This window comes from Siniperca chuatsi, linkage group LG11 (genome assembly GCF_020085105.1).
Source record: "Siniperca chuatsi isolate FFG_IHB_CAS linkage group LG11, ASM2008510v1, whole genome shotgun sequence".
NCBI classification, from domain to species: domain Eukaryota; kingdom Metazoa; phylum Chordata; class Actinopteri; order Centrarchiformes; family Sinipercidae; genus Siniperca; species Siniperca chuatsi.
The window spans coordinates 11,165,661-11,191,506 of NC_058052.1; the positions used below are offsets into that span (position 1 = coordinate 11,165,661).

Genomic DNA, 25,846 nt, shown 5'->3' on the forward strand with positions numbered 1-25,846 from the left:
ATACTGTAACTGTGGCCACAGTGGCCGCTGTTCAGCCAAAGTTAAAAAGGCTCACACTTTTGGCTCGTGACTTCTTAAAGCAATAGCCATGTTCCAACTCCATGCTCCATACTAACACAGCATAGACTATATACTAATTGTCATTACTGTTTTAGTGGAATGCAAAACAAACAACATACATAACCATCTTATACTATAACAGGAAATGATACAGTACATCACCATCAACATTTGATCAAACTGCGGCTTCTCAGTGTCACAGCCAATTAAAAATCACAGAGAGACATCAAAATGTCTTTGTTAAGATTAGATAAGTTAACACGTATTTTTTTGTTTATCAGTATGATATGTGGCATGAATTAGAATTTTGCACACCTGGGGGGGTGCAGTTCCCTGTGTCCGGCACTGGGTGCTGCTTGGGAGGGAGGTGCCGCTGCGGTGTTAAACAGCAGAGACCGATGTGCGACGTGGAAAGGTAGACCGACACCTATGTCTGTCATAATCCAACAAACCGAATCCAGCGACAGCACGAGAACAGACTTTCAGCAGGATCTAACGCTAAAATGTAGCATGTCGGCAAACTGACTCGCCACTTGTGTGAAAGAGGAGTCGTCATGGACGGGGGGTTGACTATCACTTTTATATCGGTTGCGATGTTTTTAGGATGTTTTTTTCTTGGATTTATCCCGTTGTTGTTCAGACTCTCTGAGGTAGGCCTAAGTTTTTGTTCTCTTCTATTTTATTTCCTCCATGAGTAACGTCAGCCGCCAAAAAGTTCTCAAACTCAACTTAATTTTGATCTGCAGCGTTTCTCTTTATTTGTGCTCCCATATTTGTCTTTATGAATGAGCCTCGCATCATTTGCTCATTGTCATGGAAATCTGAGAAGTCGCTCCAGCTGGTTTGTCTGTCAAATAATGCCTTGGGCTGAAATCATGTGTCGATCCTAGAAAAGCCTGCAGTTTGTCTCCATCCTGGGGGCAGGACTCCTGTGTGGGACAGCTCTGGCTATCACCATCCCCGAGGGCGTGGGCTTACTGGAGGGGTCATGGAGAGGTGAGCAGTGAATACAAACTCCAAATGCAAACATGAAAAGGAAACATGAAAATGAGCTGGAATCAGAACCTTACAGTCCTGTATTTCCCTTCTCCAACTGATCACTCATAATCCACTCCATCCTCACCCACCGAATTGCCACCTGTGTTTGATCGCAACCCCTTGAGATGAGTGATGAAGCACGTGGGGATGAAAGCGGGCTTAGAGGTGTACGTGTATGCCGCTCTGCCTTGTTGTGTGTTATGTGGATTTGATCAAAAGCTCTTCCCGTCCTTCATCTTCTCTCCGCAGCATCCTCATCCTCTGATGTGCCATCCGGTCTGAATGCCAGTGAAAAAAATGCAACTTCCACAGAGATAGGTCTTAAGCTTCCACCCCGGTTCTTCATTGGGGTGGCTCTAACTTTCGGCTTCACCCTCATGTTTGTAGTGGATCAGATCGGAAGTTACTACTCCATGCGCGGCAAGTTGGCAGAACCCTCACACCAGCTTCAGTTTGCAGAATGTCAGCTCTACTCATAATCTTTTTATTTATCGTGTGCAATGTCTCATTTCAGGCCAGACTACTCGCATGCCTAACAGTGTCGGCATCACAGCCACGCTGGGGCTGGTTATTCATTCTGCAGGTACTTATGCAGCATAACATGTTTTGTGTACATGTCTATTGTGTTTGCCCAAGGTACACAGGATGTTTCAAAGAATTCCAGTCCACAAGCATGGAAAATTCCCACCAAAGCACTGGAGTTGCACATGTCCTCCTGTGACTAAGCATGTGATTCCTTCACATGAGGCTTTTAAATGACTTCAGTTTTCTGCTTCTATTGCACAGCATGGAGGCTTTAACTCAGTTCAGATCATTCTTCAACTTTATTGCCCAAAGTGGGAAATTTGGCATGCAGCCTGGCAAAAACAGACACATCCATCAGTTTGATGTAATGTTGTAGAGAAAATGTACAAACATCCATTGAAGAAGTAGACGTGTTGTGACCATTAATAACATTTTGTTGTTTGCATATAGCTGATGGATTTGCTCTGGGTGCAGCTGTGGCCACGGGCCAAGTGACAGTGCAAGTGATAGTATTTTTTGCTGTGATTCTACACAAGGTGAGGTTCCCTGGGAGAACATTTCAGCAGTCAGTAGTACAGATCACAAACGAGATGTAATAGAGCTGATAATAAGACCTGACCCATCTGTCTTATCTCCTAGGCGCCTGCAGCTTTTGGTTTGGTCTCCTTTCTGATGCATGCAGGCCTTGAAAAGAAGTACATTCAGGGACATTTACTGGCCTTTTCAGCTGCAGCACCTATAGTTGCCATCACCACTTACTTCATATTACACGCAGTAAGAAAGTACACATCAGCTATGTTGTGTCTGTAAAAGAAAACTCACTATATCCCACTGATAATACAGTTTCAGCTGGTGGTTCGGTATTATTTGATCTGATGTGTTTGTGTCCGCAGTCTGGCAGTTTGTCTGAGAACCAGCTCAGTGCGACAGGTGTGGCAATGCTCTTCTCGGCTGGGACTTTCCTCTATGTGGCCACAGTGCATGTTCTTCCTGAGGTCAACAGCGGCAGGACAGGCCAACCCCCCTCTGACTTCCAGCAGCACACTGGAGCCGAGGCCCACAAGCAGCGACGCCTCGGGCTCCTGGAGAGCCTCACTCTCATCCTCGGGGTCGGGCTCCCAATGGTGCTGGCTCTCGGGCTGCAAGACGACTGAGAGAGAAACATTAGGGCAATTAAGTTTACTGCAAAGTGCCACCATGCCTGAAAGGAAAACTGTGAGCACCTGTTTAATATACTGTACAGTGTAAACTACCGGTATGGCGCAGTGACAGGGCAGATAAAACATGCCTTGGAAGAGAGTTTACTTTGGTGTGTTCTGCTCTCAGTGAAACTTGCCTTTGAGTCCAGCTATTGTTTGTGTATCAAGAGCTCTCCAGTGGGTTTGAAGAAGCTGAAAACTAATATTTTGTTGTGAGTTTCCATTCCAAGACTGACAAAAAGGGTGTTATTTGAACCTTCTCCAGGCCCTTTCATGGCATGCTCAGTGGGGAAATCCCAGTAACTGGAGAGATTTACAGGAACAACCAAATAATCTGATACTGTCTGTCACCCAAACAATAAGAGATCTAGGTCGCACATTTTTAAATCATTTCATCTTAGTTTGTTTGTAGTCAGGAGCTTGAAAACAGGTCCAGACTTTCAGTCTATTAATGTGCAGCATTACTTATTAGAGGACACAGGATGTGACATTTTTTGTGCAATTGTATAATTTCTTTCATAGCTTTTATCAGTACAACTGACAAAGCCTCTTGGATGTGAGGTGGAACATCAGCAACACATATGTAGGAAGTCGAGCAACATGATATGTGAGTCAGACAGAAACAGGTGGCTGACAGTAGGTACTGTACATAACTGGGGTTATCAAGTGGGTACTTCTAATCACAGATGTTTCTCTGACTTTACGCCTGTGACTTTTAGAATCAGGGTTATCTAATTTTAATGACTCCTGCTGTTTCTCTATCAGTTCCTTGTTTTAGCATATGAAGAAATTTACATGAAATAAAAACATCTGCTCATGTCATGATGGCTTACTCGACTGCTTAATGCCTTGCTCTTTTTAGTTTTCCCCAAACATGTTTTTTTTTGATGCAGAGGTAAACTATCTGATGCTAATTCATTTTTAATGGCCAATGTGTCGTGTTGCACCTGCCTTTTATCAACTGGACATTGGTGTGCTAAGTAGAACCAAGCCAGTGTTAAATACAGACATAGAAACAAGATGTCAAAATGAAGGCATTTTACACTTTAAAATATGATTTATTAATTAAGATGTAATAAAACATTCAAATACTACAAAGTTATAAAATCTAAGAAATAATACACTAGAAAATATATATGCTATACATCATCACACCACTTATGGCTAAATTCAACACATTCAACAGCTGTTATGTTCATATTCTACATTTACAGATTTCTTTCTACTTGAGTCCATGAACTATGGTTCTGCTTTAATCTTAGAATTTCAGCACAGTTTTGCTTAATGTGCCCTACTTAATACATAGGAAAAAAATGTTTTAAATGCTTCTAGTGAGACACAGTGATATGGTGACACAATGGCCAGCTAAACATTAACCGTTCGTCTGGCCTCTTGTGCCCTCGCAGCTCATCCAGAGCGCCGCAGCTTGGCTCATCTTCAACCTCCCTAAATTCTCCCATAACTCCTCTCTTATCTGCACTCCACTGGCTGCGAATGGCTGCTCATATCAAATTCAAAACACTGATGTCAGCCTTCAAGCACCCCAATGATTACAGACCACAATTTAAACATTAACTCTCTGCACCCTTCACCGGCAACTTTCTTGGAAGTGGATCCTCCATCCAACCATTGTACGGGTGTAATAATACACTGTGTCATGTTGGATCACTCAATACAAACCGGTTGGTGCACGCATGTGTTGTAACAACAAACAGGTTGGGAACCACTGCTTTAGTGTTTATTGTCCTGATGGGAGGCCACTACAAGATCAACTCCACACTTTCATTGTAAACTTATAAAATGGGAAATATATGGCACAATCTCAGGGACTCTTACACTACGGCATCATACCAAATGACACAGTGACTTTGTGAGTCATTACACCCCTAAAATCACGATAATGATCCATGAGGGCCCCTGTGCAGCTCTGGGCCCCAACATTCCCTTGTTGTTGTTGTTGTTGTTTTGTCTTCCCTTGCATGTAACACATGCACATACTTGTGTGGCTGTCCTTGCTACATTCCTAGATACTGTTTTCAGAACACTCTGAATTCACTGATTTTACTGCAGCTCCTGCTCTAAGCAGCTCTGGATGAGTGCGACCATTGATGCCTGGACTGTCCTGAAGCCTATGAGAGGCGGTGCTGCTGTGGAGAGTTTATCATGTCTGTCACAGTTTCATGCGGCTCATGGAGGCAGTCAGCTGAGCCTCCAGAGCCATCTGATCAAAGGTTCGACTGTGCGTCTGCTGTCTCACTCTCTCCCTCATGTAGAAGGAGGCCCGAGCCAGCCTGTGCGCCTCCTCCTGTATCTGCTCTCGCTGTCTCTGCAGCCTCTCCCTCCTCCACTCCTTCACGGAGATGCAGCTCTCTCTGACCTTCCTCGTCGCCTCCTCCTCTCTCTGCACCTTCTCTCTCAGCCTCTGGTGGCGGAGCTGCCTGTGTTTGTTGTGCTGATGTGTCTGCTGAGCTCTGGTCCTGTGCTGGGCCGAGGCGTGCAGGGCGGCCCTCTCTGTGCGCTGCTGGCTCAGCTGGACCAGGATCTGTTTGCGCGTGAGCTGCTGGATGCTCAGCTGCTTGGCCCTCTGCCGCGCTCTCTGAATCTGCTCCTCCTCCCGGGCCGCGCGCTCCCGCAGCTCCCTCAGCCGCGCCTCTGCGGCCTGGGCGCGTTTCTCACCGGAGAGTCGCAGCTTCCTCTCGTGTGTGCTCCTCATCTGTGCCTCCTCTTCCTCCACCTGCTGCTCTACCTGCTGTTTCAGCAGGATGTGCCGTAGCAGCTCTCTACGATTTTCCTCCTGCAGCTTCTTCCTCTCCTTCTTCTCCTGCAACACTTTGCTCCTCCCGGCCTTCTGCTCCCTCTCCACTGCTACCTGTCTCTCCCTCTCTCGCTCCCGCTTCTCCACCTCCTCCTTCTCTCTCAGCAGCTTCTCCTGGTAGCGTTTGCGCCCCTCTGCATCTTTCTGCGCAGCCTCTGTCTTTTTTCTGCGCTGTGCCTCCACCTCCTCTTTGAGCCTCCTCCAGCGATCCTCTTGCAGCAGCACCTCCTGCTCAAGTTGTCCCGCCTTCTCTTTCTCCTGTCGCTCCCTCAGCATCCTGCGGGCCTCCAGCTCCTCATGCCAGCGTTGCATACTCTGCTTCAGCTTCTTCCTCCTCTTTTTCTCTGCCTGAGCCCGCTGGGCCTCCTCCTGCCTGCGGGCCTCCTGCCGCTCCTGTTCCTCTTGCTGACAGAACTTCAGGCAAGCCTGCTCCTCCTCGTGCTTCACCAGCATGAGAGCTGCTATCTTGCGGTCTCTCTCTGACACTGTGACACACATCTCCTTTTTGATGTCCTTGGTGAGCCTCTCCAGTTTCATCTCGGTGGCTGGGGAGTGTCTGAGGTCTCCCAGGCTGAAGCTGCACACCGTGCTCCTGTCTGGGTGTCTGTTGCCAGCAGCCGAACAGGAGGACCTGCTCACAGATTTCCCTTTAAAGCACAGATCTGCATATGGGATGGACCTGGTTGTCTGTTTGTCCGTTGAGTGATCCAGCAAATTGGTTTCAGGCATCCCTTCCAGGCCTGAGACTTTATTACTGCCTGGCCACCTGTGCCCAGCCGCCTGGATAATCCTCTCCCTCTCCTCCCGGCACATTTGTAAAAGCTTCATTCTCTCCTTTTCGTAGGAATCATGCATAACTCTCACCACCTCAAAGGGCACGTCATTCTGTTCAGCTATCAACTCGTTTAGCGACTTAATCAGAAGTTCAACAGGTTTGATACCGAGTCGTGCGCAGGACTCCAGTGAGCGGGGGCTCGTTAAAACATACTGACTCCTCGCAGCATCGGCCGAGTCAAAGTTGTTCAGGTCCAAACGGAGCCCAGGAGAGGTGGACCTCAGCTCCTCCATGATTAAAACCACAGTTATATTACCTGGATGCAAATTTCAGGTGCTGCTTCTACTCCCGTGCTCCTCCACAGTCTTTCGGCTTCCCAGCATGGAGAGGTCATGGAGGGATTAGCTGTGGCTTTCCAGACAGGCGGCGCTCAGTTGCATCTCACTGTCTCAGCTGTAACAAATGTCGAGGCTTGAAATATTTTAACATTGGACATTTAAAGACAGCTTTATTTATGCAAATGGGAGAAAACGTTAACTAAAGGATTATATATTAGAATCCTAATTTTTTGCTTGTAGCCAAATATGATTTATAGACTAATTTAACATTTTAATGAATACATTACACTTTGCCACTAGATACACTGTAGGCTACATGTTGCGTATTACAATGAGTAAAATAACTAATAGCAACTAGGAGTAAAACCTAAGAAGTGTCTGATGCTCCAGATAAAAAAGAAACTCGGCGTTCAGAGAGGCAGGATTACTGTCAAAAATTACTGTCATTTACTTTTGTCTTGGAACTGTGGAAATGTCTCTGTATTTTTGTAACTATTTCTGAACACGAGCCTGAGGCGAGCTCACTGTGGGCATACATCATGAGCACGAGTCGAAAGTGTTTGTGTAATTACTCTCACTGCCAGAAGGGGGAGACAAAGACCCCAGCTTTAAGTATAATAGGCTATGTATGGTGTAATAAATAATATAATGATAAATAAACGGGAAGCCTTAAACAAAAGCCACAGTGACGATAAATTATGAGAGACCCCACTAAAAGGGAAAAATTCAGCATCGTTTATTAGGTTTTAAGGCTTATAACTTTTGTGCAGTTATTTTAAGCTAAAATACTCTCAAATCAATATGTGAAACGTTACACTTTTGAGTAAACATGTTTTTAACTTAGGCTTATGTTAATAACAAAATAAAAATGTATTTAAAAAATACAACACTAACCACTTTAAACTTGTGCCGTTGTGAAGGAAGCATAAAAATCAAAGCCCAGCTGGTCGTGTCGGACAGCCGGAAATGACAGAGGGGAAGCCTCTGGTTACCATGACAACAGAACAACCACTTCAAAATAAAGAGCGGCTCTCACGTCAGATACTTAGTAAGTATTAGCGCGCCATCTGCCGGTAAGTAACCGTAGGGTGCCCGTCCTGTTGCTGACGTGTTTTGTCTGCCGCTCATGGACTGTTGCTGTTTACGATTACTGAAGTTAGTTCCATATTCGTCAGACGTTTGTAAATCTCAAATTTAGACATTTTTATTTGAAACCTCAACAAGCTTGCCAAAAAAAAAAAAGAGGACGAAATGTGTATCTTGTTTTGCATGTGTTGATTTGATCTTAAGGATGTATCAGAATCAGAAATACTTTATTGATCCCCGAGGGGAAACTCTTTTGCTACAGCAGCTCACTGTCACGTCAGTGCACACAGGAATAGAAGTACTAAGCAAAAAAATATAATACACTATAATACAGGCCAGAAAATAAATTAAGTACCAAGTGGGTATAAGTATAAATTAAAATAAGTGTGAGGTACAAAGTGGGTTTACCGGTTGATGATAATAATACGGAATAAAGTAATAGTGCATGAACTGTCAAGTTAAGTGTAGCTTATTTATAATGAGATGGAGGATATTGCACAGATAGAGGTATAAATATCAATATCATAGCACTCAGTGGCCACATCCCCAAATGTCCTCCTAGCTCCCGATGTGTTCAAAACTGAGGATTAAAACGTCAATATCGAATATCCATTTCATTTAAAAACATCAACAGGGAGCTCACGTGTTTAAATTGATTACAAGTTCATGTTTTTCTATAAGAGCTTCAGCCTTCAACAACCACATCAGTGACATTGTTAAAATGTTTACAAACACATTCATTTCACATCCAGTAGTGGTGTTATGGGTTGTTTACATGTAATTGATAATTGCTTTAAATGTTATTGTCTTGAAATGTGGCATTTAATAACAAAGTTTTATTGTCTTTATTCCTTGTGTATCTATGCTTTCATTGCATTCACTTAAAATAAAAACAGATTTCTGATGTATGCATTTGATTGGTTTTATGTATTTTGTGAGGAAGAACTTGTTTTTTAAATAAAGTTGTATTATTATAGTAGAATTTTCCATTTCATTGCGAGTTTCCCTTTCTCGTAGATAAGAAAGTACCAATACACAACAAACTTCGTCTTCGTTAACATTGATGAAATGCTCCTGGCGCGCCTTCTGTCTGCCAATCAGGTATGTTGAAGTTATCTAAAGAAATCGGGATAGATCTTATTTAACAACAACCATGCTATGAGTTTACTTCTAGTGTGGCCTTTGCTTGGGCAGGAGAGTCAAAGGTCTTAACGTTCAGCTAAGTTGCTAGCACAACTGCTTTTGCTAGCTAACATCGGCTAACGTTCGTACAGACCAAAGACTACTAAAACGAGATACAACATATTCAGCACTTCCGTGTTTGCGCCAGCCGCTGGCCCGGTAGAAGTTCACCTCGGGTAGTCGATCAGGGTTTGGGTTTTCTAAAATATATTTTAGCTGCTTTGGGCTGTTTGTTAACCGCATGTTAGCCTATTCTCAGCAGCGTCAAGGCTGTGCTTCGGTGAGATTTAATGTAGCTGACCAGATAGCGCTAGTGTTAGTAACATCGCTTTGCAATAACTTAGCTAAACGTTAGTTCTCATTTAGCACGTATGAGGTCCAACACCAGTAACGTTAAGTCGAACATTAAAGGTCCGTGTACGTTTTGATACTTTGTTTTTTCGTTTGAACCAAAAAACGCAGAAACGGAAATACCATGCTTTTTTCGTTTTATACCAAAAAGCCGTTTTTTGTTTTTGCTGTCTGAATCAAAAACGACAAAACCATATTCAAATAACGGTCCAAATTTAGTTTTTGCAAATTCCCTTTTTCGTTTTTCCGTTTTGAAGACACGTAACACGGAAGTGAAAGTAAATGTATCAAAATAAAGGCCAAGTTAGAAGAAAAATAAATAAACCTGAACCGGGACATTATTTATGTTAATGCATAATTCGATGTTTATTAATGCCATTGGATGTGCTATATATGTTGAATAAATTGTTCAAATTTGTATGGATTCTCTTCACTTGTGTGACATAATGGGAGTGTTATTATACACACAGGAGTGTGTATCGGGAGAAGATGTGACACATCTCCTTTGAAACATGGTTAGCACAGCTACTCCCTCAATTCCGTCTCATGCAATATCTCATACAGTCAATTCCTAAAACAGTAGATAGCACAGTGGTTAATCATTCTTTAGCCCAAATAGCCTACATTATTAAGTTTCTGATGTGAGTTTGTTGTCAGAGCTCCTAAGAAGCCAGCCGGGCAGTCACACGGATGGTTTGTTTAAATATCACAACACAAATGTCCATTACAAAATTAATCAAATTAACGGGAACCTATGACTATCTGCCTCGTTCTCCAGTGGCGTGTATTGACATAACCAGCCTTTAGCATGTTCCAGCGGGCCCATGCAGGGCTCTCTGCCCTTTGGCCTTCAATCCCCGATACTCGGCTCCAGCCAGCTCACAGCGGGTTTGTGAGCGTGCCTGGCCGGCTGGCTAGTTGTCGGCCCCCGCAGGCGCTAGCTTGCAGTCGCGCCTGTTTGTTGGGTTTCTCTCTGCTGCTTTGGTGCAGGAGAGACTATCATGACTCGCTGTCAAAACACCCCACAGGAGAACTACAGGTTCCCGTTAATTTTATAATGGACATTTGTGTTGTGATATTTAAACAAATATCCATCAACAGGGAAATAAAAGCCTCTTAGTTAGGCGTGCACGAGAGTCGCTCTCCTCCTGGGCCTGTCTATTTCGTAGCGCCGGTTTGCAGCTTTAGACTTTAGCAGACAACACGATAGATTTACTTTCACTTCCGGGTCACGTGTCTTGCTTTTCTTAATGTAGCTAGTTCTTCAAAACGGAGAAATGACCAAAGGAATTTGCTAAAATAAATTAGGCTGTTATTTGAATTCGGTTTAGTCGTTTTTGGATTCAGACAACGAAAACGGCTTTGTTTTTCCGTTTTTTTTGTTTTGGTATAAAACGAAAAAACAAACTATCAAAACGTACACGGAATATTACATCTTTCACATTGCGTTGGCCTACCTTGTAAATGGGCTAGAGTAGCGGATTTGTATCTTGGCTTTTCTAACGTCTTTGGCTAAATGTAATGAAAATCGGCTGTTAGGTTTAACGTTACGTTGAAACTAACGTGAAACAACTTGACAACTTAATGCAGAATCAGTTGTCTCTATGCTCTTTCTTCAAGAATTGTTGTCAGAAGGTAGATACTTAGCTATAATACTCGCAAACAGAAACATACTGTGTTTGTATTGGACCTGTTTTGCGTCAACGTGTTTCCCTCTCACAACACGCAGCTCATCCACTAACTGACTGAAGATGAAGCGAGCCAGGGTCGGTGGCGATGAGGAAGCTCCCCGGCAGAATGGCTCTGCCGGCCGAAGGAAAGGAGACGGGGACAACGGTGGCTGTGCCTTCGGCCCAGCTGAACTGCAAGAGGACGACAATGACCCGGGACTCAGGAGAGAAATACGGAGCAAGTACAGAGACCTCATCAACTCAGTGCAACGTGAGTAAGACGGACAGGCAGGTTGGGGTGGCAGCCAACGTTGTTGTTTATTGACTTGTTGACAAGTCTGTCATGCATTTCCTTGTGTTTTTTTTTCTCTCTCCAGAGAATAGGGAAGATATGCTGAGTCCCTCCAACAACAAACTCACAGAAGTTTTAGAAGAGGCAAACAAACTTTTTAAAGATGGTAGGTGTGACAGCCACAGAAATGTTACATTTGTGCTGCAGTCCAGTGACTATGCCTGTAAAGACCAATGGATAGACTGCAGGGTTGTGCATTCAATATAGCAGTGCTGCACTACACAACAAATACATTTTCTCAGTCAGAGCAAATTCTTACTAGTAGCATTGAAATAAATATGCATGGGAGCAGGAGTTTGCATGTTCTCACTGTGCCTGACTGTGTTTCCTCTCCCACAGTCCAAACACATGCAGGTTAGGTTAATTGACTACTCTACTGACCATTTAAATTGCTCATTCACAAATAGTGTAATTTTGTATTTGTATTATCCAGAGTATCAGTTCATACCTGAATGATGTATCATGATCATCACGCAGCCCTACTGGTTGGTCAGTTTGATTTCACTGTGTTCCTTGGCAGTCCGGCAGGCGAGAGAAGCAGCTCTGGATGCCCAGCTCCTTGTTGTGGCCACAGACCTGGGAAAGGAGAAAGCCAGCCAACTGTTCGCTGAGGGCACTGCTTTCGATCCCACTGCTTTTGCTGAGCACCTTGTGAGTGAGTTTATTGTGTACACGCATTATAACTGCATACATAAAATGTTGGTTGGGAGTGTTGAGCACACACAAACATGCACCACTGAGGTAGCTCAGTATCCTGTTGTATGAAGTAGAGCTAGGCAGATACATTTGGCAGATATTAGCTTATTGAAGATATAGTGGTGTTGGCTGATAACTAACAAGAAACGTCAGAAGTGCTAAGCTAGGTTTGAGGTAACTTAGAAACAGTGTCACCATTGCATATTTTTGTTCACCAGAGAGCACTGGCAAGTTTATTTTTCAGCTGCAAAATGTCCTGCTCAGTATGTATCTTGGTCACAGTTCTTTAAAAAAAGAATCTAAGGGATCTGTATCAAGATTGTTTATGTGTTTATGTTAAAAAGAGATTTCTATTGCCCGATATTTTAGTTAACGGATATTTTAGTTTTTGGTTGAAAAACATAATTTAGAACTGAGGAGAAGGGTATTTCTCCTGTATTAGTCTGATATGTCAATAAAGTCAAATAAATGCATCGAACCGTGTGACCTAAATTTAACATACCTTTTAGGACCACACAAGGATAACATCCCAGCTATACTGTTATAACAACATTCACAGATGGTCTGCAGTCTCATAGCTTGATATCAGTGTTGTGTAACTCTCAGCTCTAACTAGGGACACTTACTGTTGTTACAGACAGACAAAAGTCTCACTTCAGTGCCAATTTCCTGTCCTGTTTGGGACAAAGACGGGACACTCGCAGCTGTTTAGGAGATAGAACTCGACACAGCTTTATTTATATAGCACTTTAACACAACACAGTTGATGCAAAGTGCTTTACTGTACAACATAGAGAGAGAAACTTAACCAAAGAAAAGAGAAAAAACGTAAAAATATAGGAGATAGAAAGCAACATGATTAACATAAAACAATATACAATCTAGAAAATCAGAATATGTTTGCTTATAATGTGACTGCCAAGGCAGTATACATTGCAGTGGTAATGTGGAGATCTCTCCGCTGCTCCCACAGTTGTCCTTCATGGGTCTCAACCGACTGGAAGACGGGGAGGACGAGCAGCAGAACGGAGGCGCAGTTGATGGCTACCTGCCCCAGGATGCTTGGCACAGAGTGGCCAGGAGAGCAGAGTGCTGTTTCAGGACGGCACCCTCCTTCCACTACATGTGAGTGCCTCAGCATGTGATGTGCCAGCTGTGACTTAAGTGCCAGGGCAATTTGAAACAACCACGTATGATGGGAAAGGCACAATCATGGTGTGGTGATGTCCCCAAAAAACAAGATATTGTTATTAATCAAATTTTACAATTTAAAATCACAAGAGGGAGTGCACATTAAGCCTACAATTTAAAAACTGTTCATTTGTAGTCTTGTGTTGAAAATCCTCCTAGAGTTTTAATGGTTTTATCATCACTGCTATTATTTTTTGGTTAATTATTGCATTTTCCCTGGTTTATTACCGCCCCTCAGCAGTATTTTCTGTCTCTGACTTTTTCATTCCCGTGGTTCTTTTCTCCAGGATGGGTTCGTTCCATGCAGAGCCGCCTCCTCCAAAGCAAAGGATAGAACGGCAAAGGAAGGCACCCAGCAAGGAAGCTAAAAGGATAATGCCTACTCAGGTAGCCAACCCTGCACTTCCATGGCTCCAGTTATCTGCACGCATGTGACTGTGACTTTGCAAACAGTTAGGAGTGTGAGAAATGGGTCAGAAAATAAGAATCTAAGATACCCTTAAATGTAACTGTAGCAACCTCCCATCACCCTACAAAAGTGACTAATTCGGTCAATTGTCTTTCAAAACATATCTTGTCTGATTGTTTTTTTGTTTTTTTTTACTTGATGAATGAAACCTACAGATTATTTAATAGTAAGTAACAATAGGTTTATTTCCAAAGACACTTATTTTTCTTAGAATGCTGTTGTTTCATTTTATCTGAGACAATGTTTCCATGTGTTGGGATTGAGAGGGTTTTTGATGACCCAGGTACTCACTGCATCATGTTGATGTTGTCTGTCAGCTGAAGAAAATGGAAGACTCCCATCAAGAAGCGACAGAGAAAGAGGTGGAAAGGATCCTGGGATACCTGAAGAGTTATTACCAAGATGATCGTGAGTTTTAAGTAAACCTCACGGACGTTAACATTTCATCATTGTGTAATTATTATTTGCTCACTTGTCTCTGTTTCTACCACAGCAACATCCCCAATATCGTATTATGAGTTTGTCATTGACCCAAACTCGTTTTCCCGGACTGTAGAGAACATTTTCCACACGTCTTTTCTAATCAGGGTGAGCTGCCTGTGCTGAAGTTAGTTTAAATTGAGCTTGTCTGCCCTCTAGTGAATGTTAACAGGTGTGACAATGTTGTTGTGTTTCAGGATGGTTTGGCACGGATGTATCTGGATAATGCCAAATTGCCTTGTATAGGTGAGAAGGTGTAAAATTTTGTTGTATTATTCTGACTGGAGAATAACAAAGAAAATGTCTTTTAGGTGGGTTATTCTACCAGTGTTGTGTGTTTTTGTGTCTCAGCACCTGTAGAGGAGGGGGAGGTGGAAGCTGGAGGGTCATGCAGCCGTAAACAGTGCATCGTCTCCATCAGCCCAAAGACATGGAAGGTTAGCAAGTTTTGGGCTGAACACAGAAGACAACACAATACAAGCCTACTATAAAAAATCTTGTTTTGTGTCTTTGGTCATAATATTTTTGTTAAAACTGTTCTTTCCCAGGAGCTTATAGAGGCCTTCGACATCAGAGACACAATGATTCACCCTCCAAACACGCAGAATGAGTGACGGACCCTGCCACTTTTTGTTAGCTGAAACCGAACATTGTTTTTAGGAGTTTTTTTGTTTTTTTTAAATTTCTAAATAATAAAGACAAATTGTTAGACATTTGCAAAGACCAAGTCTCAGTGTAGGTCACACACAAACACATATCTAAGTAACTTGAGATCAGAATTACTCAATTGCACATTTTTATTTTTACTGTTTTTAGAAGTTTGAATAATAAAAGAGAATAAAGAGAAAGTTGGTACTGTTTTAATTTATTGTGTAAATTGCAGGTGTTGAACATTATTGATACCACATTTCATTCTGTAGAATGTCTCTGATATCCTGATAAATGGGGGGGGGGGTCACTCTTTGGTTGACCTAGTCATAACCCACAGACATATGCAACTGGTGACAATGGGTCACAAGCAGAGATTGCTTCATTTTAAGGGGCCACAAGCTTAAAAGGTTGGGAACCACTGTTTTACACTATGAATGAAGCATAGCTTTAAGCTAAAGGTTGATTTGAGATTGAATGATCACAGTGTGTGTATTTGCCTCCTTAAGCGAAACAATACTCTTGAAACTTGTCTCTGTACCTTTACCCTAGCTGCTGTATATGCTGCTTTTCCACCAGTCAAGTATCATTGTGTGTTCTCATCATGATGATGTATCACCATCATCCTTGCCTCTCCTGGCTCTTTTAAAGGGACAGGCACCCTTTATGCTGCTTCCCATCTCTTCCTCTGTCCCTCTGAGCATTTTTTCCTTCTAAAGCAGTGCTTCAGTCTCCTCACCTGTGCAGTGATGTGACGCAAAGCTGCATATTAGGCTGGAAAGAGAAGTTCCCTTTTTCACACTCATTTGATTAGGTTGGATTCCTTATGTAAAGTAGATTTTATATAACAATGGCTTGAAAATATATGTCACAGGCGCACCACAGGCAAAGCAGTGCAGAGCATGTATTAGTCACTGAGGCACACACTCACACACAGAGGCGAGTGAGCACGCACTCACTCTGTAGCTCCAGCAGAGATCTGCCTGCTTTGGCAATGCTGAGTCTGACTGATAACGATGCAGTTCTGCAGAAAGGTGCTCTGCCAGCCGTGTAGTGCCAGAGTCACTTCACCAGAGGAGGACATGGAATACAAGATGGGGAGCTGCATCGGAATCTCACACCGCCAGGTAAACAGAGAGGGAGTATGCTGAGCAGAGGCTGTCTGCAGTGTAGCATCAATGCCTGTGTCACTGAGCAGAGAGAGTGTGCAAGAGGAGCCAGAATAGATTTCACTGGTCAAAAGTCTTTTACTCAAAGGCAAAGGCAGCGAGAGAGAAGGTGTACTCTAGTGTTGGAGGAGGGGCGACGTCAGCAAGGAAAAGGAGCTGTGGAGATGGGGGGGTTAAAAGTGAGAGGGTGATGCTGATTGTGGTGGAGGAAGATGGAAGGCAGGTTGACAAATCCTTAAGAGAATGGACAGTGTACATGTATTAGATTCATTTAGACAAGACTGAATGACAGGTGAGATAGGAGAAAGCTGCAAGGGAACAATAATGTTTACAGTTGCTGTGATGTCTGTCAGCTGATCAAATCAGTGTTATTTATAGAGATGATAATAAGCCTGCTGTGCCCACAGACTGGGCACTCAGCTGACGATGGCCTGTGATGATGTCAGATAAAAAAAGGACACAAAGTACATTTCAAACTCTCTGTAGTCAAAATCTGTAAATTTGGCTCCTGTTTGAATGGTAGCTTTGCTATTCTTGCCATTGGTCACTTTGTTACAGCAGGTGTGTGGTTGGATGTTTTAGCTGCTGTCTTTAAATGTTAATCATTGTTTCAAGGGAGACATCCACACTGAAGTTAAGAGGATGAATAAATGTAAAAGGTTTGCAGAGATATAAAGGAAAGCTACAGGTGGGATGAATATTATAACAGCATCTGCAGCCTTTACGTAGTTAGTCAGGGAGCCTGGAGGTCTGACACCTCATCCTCCTGTTTGTTTACAGTGTTGCCTTAGAAGTAGTGTCCCCTCCAGCTGACTACCAGACCTCCTGAGCCTGTCAGAGCAGGTGACCCCCCCCCCCAAGTAGACATGGCTTCCCCAGCTCCAGTTCGGTCTCCTCCCCTCCCCTCGGTCCTGTCCCCACTTCTGTCCCTGTCCTGTGTCCACCCTCCGTCCTCTCCTCCCACTCAGCGTGCGATACAAAAATAGCAAAAGAGGGACCGGGGCTCCTCAGAAGAGAGGGCAGAAACAAACATTGGCCTTGCGTCTGACAGTAAACACAGATTGGAGGGGTTTGTCAAAAGCTTGAGGCAGACACTGTGTGTGGAATAGTCTCTTGTTTGCAGTGGTGAGTAGTTTATGAGTTGCAGCATTGGTACAGTATTTGTATTATTTGTTTGGTTTACAGTACAAAGATGGAGGAGGGTCAATATATGAAAATGGAGGGACAAAGGGTAAAGGGTGGGGCCTGTTAAAGCTTGTATTGAAATTTGTGTGACTGTGTTTTGCTTTTATTAACATCTTGTTTGGTGTAGTATGATGATTTCAATGTATTTACTATAGCTGCCTTGGGAAGGTGGATAAACATGGTTTCACCACAACTTAATCTGCTGTACAGTGTGTTCACCTGATCTCCTTGGTCTCTTACCTTGCTGAATTATATTATGTATATTATCTGAGAAATACTTTATTCTATTATATAAAAAATTGGAAATACAGCATTCTATTTAGTTTGGAGGTTGTGTTCATGCTGGGTTTTTTGTGCCAGTGGAGGGGTCAGATACGGGGCAGGAAACAGTAACCTCATACTGTAGGCGTCTGAGCAAAGACATACGGTGCACGTCCAAACCCAAGAGTTTAAAACATGGCTCATGTTGAGAGATTGACAGACCAAGATGAGGTGAGAAGAGACCTGGCAACAGTCTAATCATATGATTTGCCCCAGTGCTTTCTCTGCTGCCAAAAAGCCCTGAAACACTGCCGCCAGTTAAAGTGCACACGCATCCACAGTGTGGGGGCTGAAATTACACCCCATTTACACAAATAGCAAGCAGGCAGGCATGGAAGAGTTGCCACATCACAGAATAAGTGAGAATGAAGATGCAAGAGGAAATACATAAACTAATTTCCCCATGGGATAATCACAGGAAACATGTAGGTACAGAAAATAATTAAAAACTAATTAATGATGTCATACACATAACTGGAATATACAGCCTCTACATTTGTTTGGAAATGAAGTGTGCATGACAAATTGTGCACAAGACTGGAATAAATTCTAACAGCAGTGCACAGGGCAGATCTCTATTTATAAAGTCTTACATATTCAGGTCAGTGATTTCTGACTATACCCAGAGCTACCGTACAGTCCCTGCAGTCATATGAGGAATGCACAAACAAACATTTCTGTTGCACGAGTGTTTACCGCTCAGCTGCAACTCATACAACAAAGACATGTTCTTGTGAGAGAAAGAAAGATGATTGTCAGAGAATATTTGATAGAGTTATGAAAGTGATTCTACCTGTATTTCTGTATGCATTTCTAAAATATGCTGTTTATATAGTGGTGACAAATTGGATTAGAGATGCTCCTGGATCATTTTAATAGCCTTGTGTTCGTTAACAGATTGAACACTGCTGGAAGCCAAGAGCCACCACAATCTGTGATTTGCCACATGAGGGTTACTTTACGACACTACCCATCCTCAGTCACTGTGTCAGTATGCTACAGTCACATCATACACACAAAGTGACAGACTGCATGCGAAGATGTTTTAATTCTAGGTGGCAATGCCATTTGTTTGAGGTCATTTAGACCAGAGGGGCCCTTCTGGTCATAGCAGCGTACTGCATCAGGAGTTCAATTTGTCTAACGTAACCATAAAGTGATCTCTAGAATCAACTTTTATATTTACAAGATGGTTATTCTATCAATGAGGATGCTGTTCCTGCTTTTAAGCCCACATCAGCAGAGGTAAAGGCTGCACTTTGGTCTGGGAAGGAGGTCTTGCATCACAGGTCCCTAATCTCTAAAACAACGCGCACACACACTTAACCATTCTCCCTCCCTGCTAGTTCAACCTCATACCAGAGACCTCTAATCCTGTGGAGCATGAGTCTGTGACCACTGAGGGACCACAGATCCCCTGTTCGCTCTGTGTCTCTCTGAGAGTCCTGTGCTGATGGTCCTTCTGTACTGGTGTCTTTCAGCCAGCTGATGTGAGAGGCTGTTGGTTTGGGCAGTTGTGGCCCCGCAGCTGGCTGAGCCATGGGGAACGAGAGCAGCACAACTGAAACGTTGGTAAGGGCAAGCTCGCTGGGATTGCTACTCTAACTAACACTTACTCGCGTGATTACTAACTGTTGGCTTCAGTGAAACACATGGGATGTGCATGGAGCTGTGGACTTTCATCCCCATGCTTAATTGAGGCTTGTCTAATAAGCATTTAGATAACATGCCTTGTTCTATTTTGTGTTTAACTGGTGTAAAGCAGAGATAAAGATAAATATTAGATGTTTATGCCATGACTCTCAAAATGTGCCATGATCTATGTTTACTGCTACACACCCAGATACCTGCAAGCTTGATTTCTTGCATCTTATAAAATCCATCATTCCTATGATGGTTGGAAGGCCATTACTGTATGTATGCCTCCAATGTACATGTAGAGTTGATGTTGCAATGTGATTCATGAATCAATTTTAGCTGTAATTGTGTACTTTGTAACAGCAATTACAAAAAAGACAACTATAGAAAAAGAGTAATTTCCACATGTGACTGGAGGACTTCAGTGGTGGAATTCAGGATTATCCTAATAGGATTAATGTAAACATTTGCCTCATGCGCTATGGACTCTACAAACCATGTACACTGGACCTCACTGGATGTGATTGCAGAGTGGGGATTAACATTGTTACTTTTACCTCAAAAAACAATGGAGATTTGTTTTCAGGGTGTCAGTGCATACCACTACTGTTATATACTGTACAGTAGGTTTTCTCCTTAAATATGTCTTGTTTCATTCCCCATTTTAGCCAGAAGAGGGCGCTCCAGAAAATGTTGTTCTGTTTCCACCTCAGGAAAATCAAAATGACTCCCTACAGGTACAATATTTGTGTGTGTGAGAGAGAGGGTGAAAGCCTGAGAGAATATTAACTGGTGGGTGAGATATTTTATGCATCTTTAAAAAATAGTGCTCAGTAGTGCCCCTAAAATACCCACATTTCCTCCCTGCTTGTTGTTGATATTTTGAAACTCATAATCAGAAAGTGTGTCTTTAAACTTACCTTAAAAAGGGGCACAGCCATAGTGCTGCTGGGGGACATTTTTTGTTATTACAAGTCAAGTAATCAACTGTGTCTGTTGATTACTTTCATCATGAAAAGCAATCATATGAAAGTTCTTACTTTTAAAGTGGCACACAGTGAAAATGAACAGATGTCAAACCTCTTATACCTTCCTCATTTATGTCACTGTCACTTCAGGGGACACATTTATTTGGCTATACAGGTGTGCTGCGATGAGCCAGTTAGATGTGGTTTCTATTTATTCCTTTTGACATCATAGTCAAATGTGCATGACATTGGAAAATGCATCCTTGTGATTCCTTGTGACTGCAACGCTCTTTACCCTAGTCTGGTTTTGTAACCTGGCTGTGCATGTTGTGTATTTGTACTATGTGTCTGTAAAAATAAGAAACGCCCCAAACAAATCCACAGAAGGTACCACTTATATTGTGGTCGGCTTAATATCCAGTGAAAATCAGCCACAGTATTCACTTACTAACCAGCTGAAAGCATTCAGTGTACTGACATATGTTATGTTTTTGTGTTTCTTAGCAGAGAGCCAGTCAAGAGGAACACAGGGTGCTTAAATAGCCGGGGGGGTGTTAATTAAGTGTCAAGGAAAAGGTGCTGTCATGTCCATGTGTAGTACAGATGCTGACAGTGATGATGTCACACCTAAGCAACACTGAGAGGTCAACGTTGGATGAAGCAGGGGCTTTTATAATGCAGGAGGATGTCGTGTGTCTCTGTGTATATGTAACCAAAGCTTCTTGGAGTGTAACCTGATCCTCTCTAAGGGGGTCACTGCAGGCCCGACCCTTGGCCTAATTCCCAGCATTCACCTGCAGAGGCACCAGTTAGTGCAACCAGCCAGAACAGACAGCAGCAACAGAAGGGGTGGGAGGAGGCCGGAGCAGAGGTGGATAGGGAAGAAGGGAAGAAAGAAAAGAGGGAAGGGAGACAGAGGAGGAGGAGGGAATAGAAAGAGTTTACAGTAGAGGGGGTGGAGAATTATCTGCACTTCCCTGTGGCCAGCCCAGTCAAGTCAGTCAGTCTCAGCAGCAAGCACTGTGTTTGTCAGTGCGTGGTAGTGTAGTGTTTCTAGACTCCACACACACACACACACACACACACACACACACACACACACACACACACACACACACACACACACTGCAAGAGCCTGAGGAGGCTCATGGAAATTTAACAGGGGAGCGGCAGCAGCAGAAGACAGGACAGGACTGTGGAGAGGAGGAGGAAGTTAGCTGAGTCAGTGCAAGAGAGGCGAGGGAGCGTCAGTAGCATGGGTTGCAGCATGTTTGTGTCGTTCTCTGCCCCATTCATAACACAGAGCCCTGCAGAGGCTGCCTGTAAAGTGAGCAAGGTAGAGGGGTAGCAGAGGAGCTGCACTGTAGTCACCTTCAGCACAGTGGAGCACACTGCTAGGTAAGTGCAACATAGTGATGGTGGGGTGTAATGACAGGAGAGAGGTGTATTATTTTACACAGGATAGTGGCCAGGATAGAAAGAGCGGACGTGTCGAATCTGTTTAATGTTTCTGTTTGTGTGTGAGTGAGGGCCTGTTCCTGTTTTAGCACTGCCTTCTCCCTGTTTACAACAGTCATGTGTAAAGCATTAAAGTTGTGTTAGCACATGGGCACTCTCACATTGAATTAACAGAAAGTATTACTTACTGACTGTTGGACAAGTAGCAGTTTCCAGGCAACCTCCAGCTTGTTTTCTGTTTTGTTCTCGTTTGTTAATTAATAACAGACAGTGTTTTCTGTGTGGTGCCCAAACTAACTGAAGCATGGGCTGTGCTTTTTCCACCTCACTGAGCTTCCACATCTTCACAAAATGGCCCAATGGCCAATAATATGGTGAGAGAGTGTTGGCTGTAAACTTGGACATGCTACCTGGTGTTTTTCCTTGTTATTCAGTTTTAGCTTTTCTCAGTTGATATTAGTGGATGGGGGGTTAGTATGTTTCCACTGTGACATTAGCTGGTCTTGATGACAAGGTGAGAGAGTTCAGGCAGGAAACTCCAAGACACATCAACATACAGCCATCTCATGATAAAACTGTGTTCATGTCTGCATGCATGACTGTTAAGGTGTGGAAGATTTAAAAAAAAAATCTTATTACTTATATAACATTAATACAGAAAATAACAGCAACAGGGAGATCACAGGCATTCAGAGTGACACTCTTACCTGCAGCAGCGCTTTTTTGTGTTCTGTTGTTCTTTAACGTTTTATGTTCTGCAGGAGTAGTCTAAATTAGTACGTTTAAAAATAACTAAATATGGCTTGATCTTTGCATTCACAGATGTGAAGAGAGAGGCTAGATAATTGGCCAACATTCTTGACAGTTTTAAAGACCCGGTACAGTCATGATTTTAACTATTTTTTATTCTTGTGTTTGTGTGAGCAACAAAGCAAAGATATCCTCCATCTGTGCTGAATGTGTCACACAAAGGAGGCTCTTTGTAGCGGTGACACAGGTGAGGCCAGTGACTCACAGCCTCCCCACTACACACACAGCTTTATTTGTTAATCTGTCTCCAGTATCCACATCCAGTAAGTATACCACTGAGGTGCAACTAGAGGAAGAGGTGGCATTTTGTAGTCCATTTGGATTTTTTTTTTAAATTCAATCAATGTAATGCAAATTTGGCTTGAAAATGTTTTGCTTGATTAATGTAATAATAACGTAAATGAGTAAAAGATATATAAAAAAACAGTAATGCAAGTGAATAACAGGTAAAAGCTAAATGTTCAATTGTCAAGATAGTCACCTCTGCTTGTGTGCTAGCCACGCTGTCTACTACTGGTTCATAAATTATGAATGAACAGATTAAATTCAGAATCTCTGCAATGGACAGCATTACCACATTCACATTGTATCCTTCTGTACTCACACCGTTAAATCAACTCACATCCTAATTTGCTAAAAACAGGATCTCTCTCTCATGCAAACATATTCCAGACATACTGAATATTACAGGGCTGCGTTATATCTCCACGTTTAAGTGTCTGCGCAAGTGCACATTTGTTTGCCTGCACCCACACACCTCAGTTTATATCTGAGGGGGTGAAATAAGGGAAACTTTCCCCTCTGTAAACTGAGGCAGCCTATGCAGAAGAAATTCCATCACATATAGTGGGTCCACAGTTGAGTGTTGTGTGTTGTGATGGCAATGTTGCTGCAACATGATGCCACAGCCGCCAAGTGTTGTGGTGTGTGGCTATGGTTGCATCTGTCAGCCAGTGGGACAGACAGAAAAGAAAAACAGCTAAGGCCAAGTGCTATTGTCTACATGTGGGATTTCAAGCCAGATGAAGTCACATTTTAAATGAATTCTTTTCAGGTTGTTTCGGAAAGTGATCGGCTGAAATCGAGGGACATCTTAATTATTTACTCAAGATAAAGGAACGAACTAAAGACTGAAAATGTCATTTAAATTATCTACTCTAGTCAATGATTAAACCCCATGTCTGTTTATGCTTGTCACAGTCCAGCAGGACTGGTTTGTCTTTAATGATTAGTCTTACTCGCTGGGTAATTTTCTTTTGACACCCAGGGAAAATAAATATAGCAGACTTCCTTGTGAGATGTTTCTAATGTGGAAAACGCCAGACTGTAATGACCATACGCTTAATTTAATAAATTACTTTTTTTCTTTCAGAATAGTAGTTATGTGATGCTCAAGAGCACAGTGTAAAGTAGAAGGGCACTCGGAGAGCGCAGACTTCTGCCAAGGCCAATAGTCCAGTCCTCTATGATATGATAAATCTGCAAGTGCAACCACTAGCATGTGGTCGTGTGGTTTGGGGGTCCTCCCCTAAGAAAATCTGATGTTATTTGACTAAAAACTATGCATTTTCACGTAGTTTTAGACAATTATCATAACAATATTTATTAAAAAAAACCCCACACAGGTTGTTGTTTTTCACAGACATTAGAAGAAAGTGAAACAAATATTCTCACTGATGAAGTAGGCCTAAGCTGTACCCATCATCGATTGTATCTTTAGTTTATCCATACTCTTATCAGCTCAGTTCTTTGTCAATACTCTTACCAGTTCTTTTTCATGACTAAAGAATTGGGTTTTTTAAAATCATTTTTAAAGGTACAATGTGTAATTCCTGGCCACATGCTCCAAACAAATAAGGGGCAGCATTTCAGCCAACTACTAACTAACAGCAGGGCAAGAATATGCAAAATTCGACCAAACTGCTGAAACTTTTTCTACTTTCTACTTGAGTTGTCGTCAAACCCGAGTAAAACGTTACCTTCACTTGACCTAGTTCACTACCTCTTTCTGCTCTGCTGTGTGTGTGTGTGTGTGTGTGTGTGTGTGTGTGTTTGTGTGTGTGCGTGTGTAGGAGCTGAGCCCCGCCCTTAGTCAAACACGAAGATGAGAGGACAGAGAAGCAACCATAAAATATTTTAAATTGTTTTTTGCCATGGATGATGTTTGATGATGTTTGGCTTTGAGCATTAAATCTGTAGGTGTTCTCATGTTTGCCCGCAACATGCTCACACTTGTTTACGTAGGCCTACACACTCATGTACAGTGCAGCAGAGACTCCAACATGACGCTCACTATGATTATGTTTCGCTGTCCCACAGGCTGAAGCTCACGCTGAGAGTTTGACCCAGAGGGACGACAATGCGCTGCTGACCGAAGCGTCGACCAGCCAGCAGAGTCTGCTGTCTCAAACAGTGCTCCCAGACGTCCCAGTCATCACTGGAGTGGAGGAGAGCAGAGACCAGGAGGACAAGGAGGAGCTTGAGTTTCCTCATGACCTGCTGCCCAGTCTAGACTTCAGCAGTGAGCTCAACATCTGGGAGTCCTCGCTGGGGTAAGTTGAGGGGTTACACACACACACACACACGCACGCACACGCACACATACACGATTATGCAGGTCATAACTATCACAGTCTCTCTTGTAATGTCAAGATAAAACCGTGACTTGATATCACAGAAAGAAGAAAGACAAGTTCTTGCTTGGCTTTTGGTGGCTTTTACAGTTCTGTGGAAATGTGAATCATCTCAATAACTACAGTTGTTTGCATTCCTTGTCTACTTCCTGTAAAAATATACAGCGAGGAGAGTAAAAGCAGTAGGTGTTCTTGCATTCTCTACGTTAAATACGCAATAACTTGGCCCCATAAATACCAAATACACGTTGTGTAGCATAACTAGTTTTAAAGGCCGTGAAAACCTTATTATGAGCACTGGGGTCCTACACAAAACCAACCCTTTTCTGTTGCAGTTAGAACTGTTTTTGTTATATCAGATGAGAGATTTCTATATTTCAGCTTTTGCCCTTGTTTTTCTCACTTGTTAAAAAGTGGGCTGGGCTCAGTAGGGAAAAGGTGACATCACATACTTCTGTGCGGCACTCAAATTTTAGCAACATTTGGATCAAAATGTGATGACAGTTGTGGTGTTGTTTACTTATGTTGCCAGCACTGTCAATCAAACCACACCCACACAGTCCTGACGAAACAGATTAGCTGAACTCTAAATAATAATAGGAATGTATTTTCCCTAGAACTTTAACTTTTATTGTCAATTTAGTCAATATATTCAAATATTTAATGTTACAGAGAAATACTTAAGATTTGAAACCAAGTAGGGGCTTTGAGTTGCAATATGTCAGAAAACTGCCCAATCAGACAGACCCATTCCCTGATAAGTCTGCAGTTTTTTCAATCCGCAAACCA

At 42.8% G+C, this 25,846-nt stretch overlaps 4 protein-coding genes and 1 long non-coding RNA gene across 21 annotated transcripts in view; 3 read left to right on the forward strand and 2 right to left on the reverse strand.

The window, feature by feature from the left end:
• Positions 1–340: 340 nt before the first annotated feature.
• LOC122884016 (zinc transporter ZIP9) lies at positions 341–3,644 on the forward strand. The gene is made up of 7 exons (XM_044213303.1): positions 341–710; positions 951–1,056; positions 1,348–1,518; positions 1,613–1,681; positions 2,074–2,159; positions 2,263–2,397; positions 2,517–3,644. Exons 1-7 carry the CDS (start codon positions 615–617, stop codon positions 2,775–2,777), a joined length of 924 nt encoding a protein of 307 aa, XP_044069238.1. The 5' UTR covers positions 341–614; the 3' UTR covers positions 2,778–3,644.
• Positions 2,649–7,790, reverse strand: LOC122884021. The gene is made up of 3 exons (XR_006379781.1): positions 7,645–7,790; positions 6,729–6,865; positions 2,649–2,773 (listed from the first exon to the last, which is right to left on the reverse strand). It is a non-coding gene; the product is annotated as an uncharacterized LOC122884021 (long non-coding RNA).
• On the reverse strand, positions 2,918–6,722 carry LOC122884014 (coiled-coil domain-containing protein 177). The gene has a single exon (XM_044213299.1). The coding sequence runs from the start codon at positions 6,703–6,705 to the stop codon at positions 4,993–4,995; it is 1,713 nt and encodes a 570-aa protein (XP_044069234.1). The 5' UTR covers positions 6,706–6,722; the 3' UTR covers positions 2,918–4,992.
• Positions 7,791–8,853: 1,063 nt separating the features above from the next.
• Positions 8,854–15,075, forward strand: nsmce4a (NSE4 homolog A, SMC5-SMC6 complex component). Of its 3 annotated transcripts, none has more exons than XM_044213300.1 (11): positions 8,854–8,937; positions 11,099–11,310; positions 11,417–11,497; positions 11,912–12,042; positions 13,061–13,212; positions 13,566–13,665; positions 14,065–14,155; positions 14,241–14,335; positions 14,425–14,473; positions 14,579–14,664; positions 14,776–15,075. In XM_044213300.1, exons 2-11 carry the CDS (start codon positions 11,121–11,123, stop codon positions 14,839–14,841), a joined length of 1,041 nt encoding a protein of 346 aa, XP_044069235.1. In that variant the 5' UTR covers positions 8,854–8,937; positions 11,099–11,120; the 3' UTR covers positions 14,842–15,075. The 3 variants fall into 3 exon arrangements, with proteins under 3 accessions (XP_044069235.1, XP_044069237.1, XP_044069236.1); XM_044213302.1 differs by lacking the exon at positions 8,854–8,937 and adding an exon at positions 9,749–10,408; XM_044213301.1 differs by lacking the exon at positions 8,854–8,937 and adding an exon at positions 10,457–11,004.
• A 534-nt stretch (positions 15,076–15,609) lies between these two features.
• Positions 15,610–25,846, forward strand: part of tacc2 (transforming, acidic coiled-coil containing protein 2) — a 53,041-nt gene continuing 42,804 nt past the window's right edge. For 3 of the 15 annotated variants that reach the window (XM_044213261.1, XM_044213266.1, XM_044213274.1), the window contains exons 1-3: positions 15,611–16,002; positions 19,857–19,925; positions 24,744–24,976. In XM_044213261.1, the coding sequence (XP_044069196.1) occupies positions 15,892–16,002; positions 19,857–19,925; positions 24,744–24,976 (413 nt within the window). In that variant the 5' untranslated portion in view covers positions 15,611–15,891. Of the gene's footprint in view, positions 16,003–17,025; positions 17,170–19,031; positions 19,123–19,856; positions 19,926–24,743; positions 24,977–25,846 lie in introns of those variants that run through there. The other 12 variants (XM_044213269.1, XM_044213275.1, XM_044213270.1 and 9 more) reach the window with 8 other exon arrangements.